Source organism: Strongylocentrotus purpuratus, unplaced genomic scaffold (genome assembly GCF_000002235.5).
Source record: "Strongylocentrotus purpuratus isolate Spur 01 unplaced genomic scaffold, Spur_5.0 spur5_scaffold_3, whole genome shotgun sequence".
Lineage (NCBI taxonomy): Eukaryota > Metazoa > Echinodermata > Echinoidea > Camarodonta > Strongylocentrotidae > Strongylocentrotus > Strongylocentrotus purpuratus.
Genome location: NW_022145609.1, coordinates 1316769 through 1328575, shown reverse-complemented (window position 1 = coordinate 1328575; position 11807 = coordinate 1316769). Strand labels below are relative to the sequence as shown.

Below are 11807 nucleotides of genomic sequence, written 5' to 3'. Positions count from 1 at the left end.
AATTTTTACTTGGAAATTTTAAGTAAAAAATACCTTTACACACATATTTACAGAGAACAGGAGCGTAACCTGACAAATGCTTGAAGAATCAAAAAATTGCCAAAGAAAACAAATCAGACTTTTTAATTTGATTCATATTTAATCCATTTCTTTATATTAGTCGGTTCTTTATGATACCGACCCAATTCCGGCATCGTATTCAGGAATATATCATAGTAAAGAAAAGTACAAGTGGATGAAATAGGTCTTCCCGTGTATCCAAAAAGGTCACCAGTGAATATTAAAGTTAACATTATCATTTTGTTGTTGTTTTCGTTCCGAGTCATGTATATACATTGACTTTGTTGAATTTCAATTTGTTATGATTCCTCACCAATTCATTCACTAGCTCACTCGTCACGACAATTTACTAAAAGATGTATAGAGAGGGTCATTTTGTTTAAGATTGCATGAACGGTTCATGGCAAGCATAAAAATCTATGGAATTGGATGAGAATTACATGAAGTTGATCTGGTTTTGAAGAATAATATTAATAAATGCCTGAAAGAGGTGCATTGGTTTATAAACATATGTCTATTTGCTCCACATGTTTGAGAAAGAGAAGCCCGAGAGAGCTGACTCGAAGGTTTTCAATCATGAACATTTAAATCTGATTACAAACCGTCATCAACTGGTTCAATACATTCACGTGATCAACAGGTATTTCCAGTTTGATCTGATGAATAAAATAGACATGAAACAGCATTTAGGTTACAAAATATGTAAACACATTATTTGTTTATTTCCTGAGGTTAATTCATATCAAACGATATAACGCAATTACAAATAAAATCACCTTTTTGTTGTTGCTAGTTTGTTGTTCTTGTTGTTCTGATTGTGATTTTTTTTTTTTGGGGGGGGGGGAGGAAGTCTGCCCTCGATAAATCTGTTCCAAGTGTTCGACAAAAAAAGGTTGAATCATCTGGTCACGGAAGTGCCATTCGGAGCCTTTCTTACACGCGTCTTGTATTGACAGAAGTGAACAGAATGCTTCTCTCATAGTTCACTCTTTTCGCTTACAATCCGTCACTGCATGTGCAGTACAAATTACTTTCTACCGAGTGAGAGGCTTCTCAAATGAAGATAGATGAAACAAGAAGCGACATGCGTCGTGAGAATTAGAAGGAATTATCTAGTTCTGTGATTAGGAGCTTCCTTGATAATCAATATCACGGTTCATCCTCTGCCTTGCTGTTTGCTGAAGGTCATGTGTTATCATCTTAAAACCCCGAAGAGTCTGAGGGGACGGAAAGGTATTGCTGGTGTTGGTGTTGATAATAATAATAATTATTATTATTATTATATAGAGTATTTGTAATGCGCCAACTACACATGAATAATGTGTTCGAGGCGCATAGAGAAGAAAAACTATAAGTACACTAAAATACACACAATAATGAACAACAACAGTAATCTTTTATTCACATTATATGAATCACTGTATTTGCATTGTATGAGGACATCCCCTTTCAGCTAAATTAAGTCCTAGACGAAGAGACCCTCTCTCACCAATAATGTAAAGACATCATAGCACAAGCAATGTCCAGATGAAACAAAACTCAAGTTGGGGGTCAAACAAAACGGAAATGTTAGAATAAAGAGAAAATAACTAGTGAAAAACACTTTCATTTTAAAAGATATAGTCATATAAGGATACAAATATTGTTCATGTGTTTGCGAGAGAAAGTAGTGTGAAATGCCTTTTAATGATTCTGACGAGACCACGCAGAGTTGTAAATATTGTTTTTATCTTGCATGGAATTAAATAGATATAATAAATCGAAATTAAGTTTCATATAATAGAGTCTTCTTAATGAATATCCAGTTGTATATTCATTTTAACTGTCAGGGTGGATATGTAATAATTTGTCTGATATTATTTAGTATAAGATAAATTGATATTCTAAATTGGTACTCTGGTACATTAATGATTGTCATCATAATATGTGCGTTATTGTCAAAGTACTTGTTTTTACCCTTTTTATAAGTATTAACATTTATCTAATAATTCTCATAAAGCAAGCAGACTCGCACATGATTGAAAGGTGAGCCTGCTCATGTCAACAGGGAAATCTTATTCTGAGCGTTAAGTTTCTCAATACTAAGTACATACCCTACCAAGCTCCCAGCATGTATATATCTAGGCTAAGCAAGAACTCCTTGGGCTAAGGTCTGGATCAGTAAAATCTAAAAATGATACCTGATTCATTAATACCTCCGAGGCAGAACGGTTTTACAATGGCTATGGTTTTATTGAAACATTCTTTGTGAATATCCCTTCCAAGTCACTTTTTCAGATGATGACAAAAAATCAATGTCTTTAGAGCAAGCTGTTTCATGGGCTCAAATACATTTCAAAGTAGGCTATTTCGACATCAGAGAGAGAGAGAGAGGGTGATAGGAGAGAGAGAAGATAGAGAGATAGATAGAGAGGAGAGGAGAGAGGGGGAGGGGGAGGGAAGATAGAGAGTGCGAGAGGGGGAAAGTGCGCGAGAGAGAGAGAGAGAGAGCGCGCGCGTTGATTCCCTACTTTCCGCTCGTTTGTTTGTTGTATCTGTTTCTCCAAATCTATTCTGTTGATTTGTTTGATTTTTTTGTGTAGTGTTTATTTCTTACTTTTTCGTTTAGGTGGTTTGTTTCTCTTTTTTTCCGTTTTGTTTTCTTTCTTTTTTTCTTCTCCGTTTTGTATATTGTTATATATAATATGTTTGTTTAGTTTTAGTTTTTTCTGTTTGGGGGAACGCCTTCATAGGCTGAAGTATATTCTGCTGTATACATGGTATGGGTGAATAGCGGATATAGGATCTACGCTCCAGATTTGTAACCAGGGTATACTTCAAAAATGGGATTATTCCCAGATTCCTGGGATCACTTCACTGCAAGGGCAACCAAAACAGACGAGAATCCCAGTGAAAGTGTTTCTTGTTGATAGATTCATGCTTCCCACACGTACCATTTCCACACAACACAAAACCTACCGATTTCTGTCAACATTTAGAGATGAGAAGTCAGTATTTATTAAAGCTGGAATCCAATCCTATTGCCTTGGGACGTCACTCATACCTCTAGGCCATTATAGAAAACGTCTGTTTACACAATGAACATTCTTTTTCACCAAAGATCTTCATATTTCGATGACACAATTGTACTATTGACATCTGATATAGTTGACATGAATCATAAATCATTATATCTACTCTCCGCGGTTAGGTTTAGAGAATCCGATAGGTATTCATAATTTGTGTATTGTTACGTCATAAAGATAGGTGTCGTAGTCGCTTTACTGGAGATGAGAGATCACGGGTCCAAGCCTCAGCATTCCATTAGTGTCCTTTAGCAAAGCATTAATCTACATTTGCTATCCTCCACCCAGGTGTATTAATGGGGTACAGGAAGGAATTCAATGAGCCGGGAAAATATTAGAGGACATTAAGCACCTTGCGTGGTGGATCCTAAGAAAACATTTTCACGAACTTTCATGAACATTTTAATTTAAACCGTTCATTATTTTGTTTCACAGTTCATTTTGCATTTGTTTTGGTTAAATATTGGTATTCACCAATGGTACTAGACTTAGCTGATGATATCATCTTTGATAGGAGATTGATAGTGATCTATTTACTAGAAAATGCTTTAACACGTGATGACGTAAGGTTAATGGCTTCGCTTAGATCATTGATCCATCAGCAACAGCTATTGGTGTGTGGGCATTTACTCCACCTGCAGTGACAGCAACTAGAGTTTAAAAGGGAGCTGCGACGTATCAAAAATAATGTGGAAGAATTTCGAGAGAGAGAGAGAGAGAGAGAGAGAGAGAGAGAGGACAGCTGAAACTAAAAAGCAATCGGAAACATTGGCGAGGGGAGGGGGAAGTTAACGTCAAGGCTTTGTGACCTATACTTTTTTTTTTTTTACGTGATCTTACTAACGGGGGAAGGGGCAAAGGCTTTGATTTTGGGGCAAGTGCCCCCGCCCCCCCCCCCCCCTTTGTTGATATCACTCCGGATCACCTGCCACCTCTGAAGGCGGCCGCTATTTGATCTACCGCACGTGTGGTTCATCATATGACTAACCCTACGATCTTTAAAAGTAATTGATATCAACCCTTCTCTTATCCACAAACCAAGGCGATTGATTTGTCGGTACATTAACCATGAATCATTGAATTATCATTCAAAGGGAGCGATAGAAATAAGGAAGGCGCAAGAACACACACAATATCACCAGCATATGAGTGCAATTTAAAATCAAATGATTGTTTGGAATGTTTGCATTTTCTTGTTTTGTCAATTTTCTTCAAACCTGGCTATAAACGATATCGGAATATGTGAGTATGGTTTTCCGACCCCAATTAACCTGTATCACAGTGATAACTGTCATGCCATTATAAAAAAGAATTCTTGCAATATTGAAAGTAGCGTATTTCATATAGAGAGAAAGAAATAACCATTGTTTCTAACAAAGAGAATACATTTCCACTTTTCTCAGAACTTGATGAAAAATTGCAGTGAAACCTCTCAAAAGCGTATGGTTGAATATTCCTTATGTTGGAAGAAAATAAATAGCTGGAAAACTGTCACGAAAAAGCGATTTAATCAACAATATACGATAACTACTACCAAGAAGAAGCAGACGATGACAAATAATTTATTGTTTCTTAAAAACTCCACAATGGTTTAGGGAGTTATCATACTGAACATTTTTAGATCGCAATGATTGCGATCTAAAAATTAGACATGATTATCATGTCTAATAATGAGTAAGTCGATGTTTAATCAGCGGTTCTAGACGGGTTTGGGTGATCAAAAACAAATAGAGAGGCAAGAGAGAACCCCAAAGCCCCCCCCCCCCCCATCCCCCGCAATCCCCGAATATAATTATTCTTTTAGAATCGTCCCTGAATATAACTATGCAAATTCTTTGGTCACTTCTGCCAATAGAGGGCGGGACCTCCACAAATATTTGCCTCCCCTTTTCCTTGGACAATGAATTTCTCTTCTATCTTTTCTCGCTTTACACAGGGTAGACATAACAAATTTGCCCAAGCCCCCTTCAAAAAAAAAGAAAAAAAGAAGAACGGTAAAGTGTGTGATTGACTCGAATCGATCACAACTATTCTTGAAATAGATATCAATGGCAAATAGGAGAAAATTGTCAGTTTTCGAATGATTTTGGTCAACCGCATCTCTTTCAAAGACGGGGCCTGAACATGTCAAACATTTCTAATCTGTGACATTGTTCACTGACATCCCCCCCCCCTGTCTTCTTTATCTTCTTTCTCTCTCTCTCTCTCTCTCTCTCTTTCTCTTCCTCTCTCCCTTCCACTCTACTCCCCTCATTTTCTCTCTCTATCTCTTTCCCACGTTCTCTCTCTCTCTCTCTCTCTCTCTCCCTTCCTCTCTACACCCCCTCTTTCTCTTTCTCTCTCTCTTCCTCTCTACCCCTCTCTATTTCTCCCCTTAATTACCTCTCTCGTCTTCCCTCCCCTCTCTTATTCACTCTCTCATTCTCACTAAGGCTAAGTAGGTAAATAGGTTCATTGCTTTATTTTTTGACAGGATGTAATTGGCTCTTACATGTTCAATCTATTCTCAGCCAAGGAGAGCATGAATTTGAATTATCATCCCACTTACGACAAATTGAATTGTCCTAATGAAATCGTTCAACATCTTCTCGCTATTTTCATTCGACCTTACACGAGGTTGCACTGTTGTTCTGACCATTTCACTTTCTATACTCCACAGCAAAAAAACAAAACCAAAAAAATGAAATCAGGTACTGGTGATTTGCGTTGATGAAATTTAATAATGGACGATAAAACTGATAATGTTGGTATTATACTCTAGCAAATATTTAATTGTGTTTATTGCCAATAATAATAATAATTTATGCAAATTTCGAAGCTTGGATTATATTGTTTGCCAATTGATGAATAAATCATGTTATGAAATCGTCGGGCATGTCGATATTTATTTCGGGGGGGGGGGGGTAAGAGCATTTCAATCTGTAGGTTATACTCATCACGCCCACTATAGCGAACGGATTTTATTCCCAAAACCGCTGTCCATCGAAAATTAAATCTCAACTTTTGCACTCCCACTGAGTGAGGTTAGATGGCTGAGGGAGGTGATCCTGGATGGCTCTGTTGTTCTTGTTTAAAACAGGAATTGACAAGAGGTGAAAGAATCTACATGCACTTGTCATATACTTTCTCCTTGAACCTAAATCATCTCACCTCTAGGGTTCAACGAACAAGATCCTTACAAAGAATCGATGAAAAGAAAGGAAAATTGAGATGAAATCACGAAATATGCCTTAGGGTGTGATAACCCTTTACATCTGTCAGAAGTATGACGACTCTCTGATGGGATCATCTTCACCTAGCAGACAGATAAACCAGACATGTCACTGCCAATTTGACACGATGTGACCATAATGGATGATATTACATTAAATGTGATGCCACTCATTATTATCATTTTCATTGAAAATTTTATTGTCTCGGGTTTTTTCTTTTCTTTTTAGCACCTGCCATGGCTCCAGTTGTTTCATTCATTTTGACCAGCTGAGAAAGTTTTTTTTTTCACTCTGCAACCACGAATTGGAAAAAAAAAACGGCATACCCTTAAGAAAAGACAGTCTTTACCTAAAATCGGAATGGAAAATGGGTCTCCATTAATTTCTGTGATATCCAATCTGTATAAAAAGAATACCCATAAACGCAATCCTTGTTTTTTCTGTTGTCAGAATGACACTAAAAAAATTATTTCGTTACTGTTAGATATAAACAAACAAAATCAGTTACTCTACTTGCTCTATACTTTTATACCTTTCAGTAGGCCGTCTACATACTAGCGAATTTGAATGAAGAGCAAAGCGGCAATTTTTCCTCCTGAAAGATTCCTGTCCAAGACATTTTCCCTCAAATAGTTAGCAGATAAGTCAAATTCTCCCCAGGGAGTGGAGAGTGTGCATACATTGTGTGCGGGTAAGCCTGAATCCGATGACCGGATTCAAGAAACTCACAATATAGAAAGATAATCTTTTACATAGTTTTACATTTGTTTTCTGTCAAAGTCTGAGCCCTTTGGGCGATACCCTCACCTCCCAGAAAAAAGGCATCAGAGATTAATTTGTTTACTTAAAGCCCCCTACAGTATTGGGAGCCCCCAAAATTTGATGGCAAAATTTCACTTAAATGGTATCATGATGTGAAAGAGGATGTCAATTAAAACACATTTCTGCAAGGAATTGATGAAATAATACAAAATTTAGGTTTCCTGCATGCGTACAACGGGAAACCAAAATTATGTATTCTTTTATCAGTATTTGTCTTCAAAAACAATTTTTTTTTGGGGGGGTGGGGATCTTTACAAAACTGTCTTAATTGACATTCTCTTTCACATTAATATGATAGCATTTCAGTAACATTTTGCCATCAAATTTGGGGCTCTCAACGCTTTTAGGGGGGCTTTAAAATAAATGGATCACAATTAGTTGAGATGAGCCGCCAAGGCCTGGGTACGCCACTGTACCTATATCATGTTGCATCATACTATACAGAGAAAAGCTTGGGCCAGGATCGTTTCAGAACAGCAATAACATTTCTTGTTTCATTTTCACTAGACACACTACGATGACACTTCAGGATATATTCGTGTTTCAATTCAAACTTCAGTGTTTATATTCTCCTTGCACCCTGTCATAAAAACCCTTTTGTCCCACCGAACTGTATCGGATACCTGATATCCGACTGCCGAACCGAGGAAACAATGTCAGCGTTGTGAGTTGGGTGTCACCTACTTAATTGCAACTATTATTATCCTTCTTTGTCGTTGTGTTTTTATCAAACCCCATCGTCTTATTCGTCAGTTTTAGATTGGGATTGTCTATGTAATTTTTCTTTCCGTTTATAGTAGACAGTTTCTTTCCTCATATTGTTGAAGATTCGATACTCACAAATACTAGTATTTACGATCCTTCTTGTAGTGCGTTGCATCGCAATTTTATTCAAAATTTGAAAGCAAAACAGTGAAGTCTTTCTTTATGGATTTGATGACATACAACCGGCCTACGCGACTGTGGTAAGTATGCTAATTAATCTGCTCCGTATGATTCTTTATAGAGTGTCTTGATCTTGACTAAAAACCTTTACAAATATCGGATATTGTTCGTTTTGAGCCTGTAGTATATTAACTATCATCATTTACACCGAGTTAACGCCCTTCTGGATCCCAACATACGATATAATATTGCGATCATCGTCTAAAAGTTTAAAACTAAAAGTCGTCCATGACGTAGTGTGAGAGTAAATTGAGATAGAATTGAGTTGTTGAATTAGGAGAGCATTCCTGTAGCTCTCGACCACTCTGCGGGGGATAATGATGATGAATTGGTGTGACATCTCTTGTTGAGAGAAGATGGAAGTGAAGAATCAGGAGTACATGGGAGGAGGAGACAGATCAGATATCCATCTCGTCCTCAACTTCGAAGTTTGGTTTTGGGTCAGTTCGGAAAGAGAATGCTTCATGTCACATCATGGTATTCTCTGATCCTGTGATCAGCGTAGTAATACTTCATCGGCTGGTAATAGTGTATTGAAATCGTCCTCGTTATAAAACGTTTACAGTTAACGTCACCAAAGCTCATCGTCATCATAGCTCGACGTCACCAAAGCTCGTCGCCATAAGAGCTCGCCGTTATTAAAGTTTGTCGTTGTAATATCTCTTTTCATTGAAGCTCTTCGTTATCATTATCTCGCCATGCCATGCTCGTATAAATGATCAAAGCTCATCGTCATCATAACATGATTTCATCAGTATAAATTGTCGTCATCATAACTGTTCGTCATAATAAACCGTCGTACTCATCATACTTTCTTAGTCGTTGGATAATCGTTTTGGATGCTTTTGCATCCTGAAAGCTATATTTATGTCTCAAAGAAGACTTTTGAAGGATTACTTCTCTGTGGAATCGTTTCTCAAGCGTTAAGATCTCCGATAAAAGAATGCAATTGTTTCTCTGAACTTGATCAGAATGTTTTGATTCAAAATATTTTGATATTTTACGAAATGAAGAGTACAGTGACAAAAGAGAATCTGTGGTGTACCTTTGTAGACATTTTGTCTTAACGCTGTCAGTTTCAATAATGTTGGATTACCCAAGGAATTCTCAGTCTAGTTGTGATGTTACTGAGATATAACTAGTACACGGGATGGAAATGAAAAGGCTGCATAATCCTAAATGATTGGTCATGTACCGTGGAAATAAGAAAAAAAAATTATACAAATTTGAAAATCATCTTGCAGATATAAACTATATTGTCTTTTCATTATAGCAAGATATATAGACGATTTGTCTTCATAGTATTTTTAACATTGAGAGCGACTATTCTGAGTAGTACAACAGGTACATAATCCTTCAAGGTGATAATCGTACCTGCTTACAATACAGCGCAATATGAGATCTAACGGCACCTGGTCGAACCACACACCTTACTATCAGATGTTGAGAAGGCTTTCGGACCTGTTTCTAACATTACCGTATCAATTGCCTGACATAATAGTAATGCAGGAAATTACAAATACATATAATACTTACTCAGCCCGTCTCATCAGTATAGGAGTCTGAATATTCTCATATCAAATTGTCCCGATTTTTGTATGTTCACTGGATCTACGGCAAAAAATGTGTAAATCACCATGACTATATATTGTTAAGAAAACCTCAGCCCTTGAACGGCACTACCTCCCCCAATAAAAAAGGAAGAAAGAAAATTGAGTATCATTGTTCACTGAGGAATAATATTATTCATGGGTTGTAAAGCTATTTGATTGACAGGAAAGGGTGCACCAATGGTCAAGCCAGTTCAGGGATCCTGTTGTACTAATTCTTAACCGTATTTATCATGCAATCGAATAACCATTCAGAATGACCAATCGATATTGTTTCGCTTGACCAGGGAATTAAAAAAGGCGGTGTTAACACAACTTTTCTATGAAGGCCAATGAAAGCTATCTAATAACGTCCATTCAACGGCAGGATATTTGCCCTCTAGGGTTTGATAACTTTTGCGTAAAAAAAATTGCCAGCAAGAATGACCAATCGTTGTTGTTTCGCTTGACCAGCTTTGAAAAAGTTGACGTTCCGGTCGAGTATATTCTCCTGGACGTATAAGAAAGGTTTAAGGATCCAATTAAGTCCATTTGTCATTCAAAGATGAACATTTGCAGCTAGCTACCGTTTACTAGTTGCTGTAATTTACCTCCGACCAGCAAGGCTTTGAAACTTGTTTGAAAGTAAATCCTCGTCCAACGAAGTAACTATTTCTAGACTTTTACAAAGTTGATCAAATTTTGGGGGACAGCTTTCAACATTTGAGCATTTGTCGAGGTGGATGATACCGGTGTATAGGCTCGGTACGCATGCTATGTAAGGAACCATTCGACACGGACGTGAACTTTCAGGAGAATCTCCCCCGCTCAGGCTTCTTCGCTCTTGCCATCCTTGGACCTTATACAGAGTTTGTGTTTGCTGGTGTGACCAATTTATTGTGAACAACCTTTCTCATAAAACTCTAGATGGTATTAATTGACTGCGGAACCATATCTTTTTGTTCGAAAATTCAACGTCAAAAATAATGGTAAGTTCCACTCCTTGTATTTTGTGAAGATATATCTACTTGGCTTATCGAGACCCCGGATCAAGACGCAGCAATGAGTTTAAACAAACCAAGACCAATAGTGCATGCCTAGAATTGACGTAGGCCAAAACTAGCGGTAGAGCTCCCGCAGGTTTAAAATGTGAATTACTATTAAATTAGTGCAGAAAATAATGAAAAATAATTGCCCCCTTTTGTTGGGGGGGGGGTTGTATAAATGAATTGGTCAGTGCCAGTGTCTACCACTTCTACCCGGTGAAGCAACCCTTGTTACATCCCTGTAACAAGCAAGCGAGCAAACATGGCCGATGAAATTTTCCCCCCAAATTTTCCAAAGGATGATTAAACTAAATAAATAATGATACCGAAAACTTTTTATATTCTGTTAAATAAGTATAATAATCAGTATTAATGGCATGGGCAAATTTTGACACTTTTTTTAAATTCTGATCGTGCATGATAGTAAGTTTTAGTACGTTCTGTCCTGTTCTTTTGTTCTGTTCTTTTGTTCTCGTTTTACTGTATGTGTATTTTTAGGGGTAGGCTTTTATATAAGGAATCTCTCCTTTCTGCCTATCCCAAATGCTCTTATAAATTGACATTGTATTTGTTATCACTTTCTTGTTTTTTTTATAACTCCATTCTGTATATGTATGTTTTAAATGATTTTATCAAGAGTGTTGAATAAACTTTGAATTGAATTGAATATTACCGCCCCAATCCCTAAAAATAATGAAAATCAGATATGCCCACAGAGATCCATGCTACCCCGGCATGGTTTGAGTGAAAAAAGTGAGGACAATGTGACACGTTTGCTGACATCATAGCATTGTAAATTCGATCAATACTCAGGGTAGAGACACACATTGAGGTCGCCCTCTTCATTAAATATAGAAAATAATAAAGCGCTACCACCAGTAGATAGCGGTTGATTATTGTGTTTTACTTGACTGCAGGCAAATACTTTTTGCTCTACCAGTGAGCCATCACGTCTCCTCAATAAATCTACAGCTTCAAACAAATCTAATGGGATAACACTGAGTCATGATACTATTTTGCCGATAAACATCCATTGATACTTTTCTTGTATGAAATTGTTTTATTTAT

General features: G+C 37.1%; 1 protein-coding gene across 1 annotated transcript in view; it reads left to right on the top strand.

Annotated features, from left to right (window-relative positions):
- The first annotated feature begins 9466 nt into the window (after positions 1 to 9466).
- LOC752031 (NADPH oxidase 5) overlaps positions 9467 to 11807 on the top strand; it is a 38001-nt gene continuing 35660 nt past the window's right edge. The window contains exon 1 of the mRNA XM_030996518.1: positions 9467 to 10682. Coding sequence (XP_030852378.1) covers positions 10680 to 10682 — 3 coding nt within the window. The 5' untranslated portion in view covers positions 9467 to 10679. The remainder of the gene's footprint in view (positions 10683 to 11807) is intronic.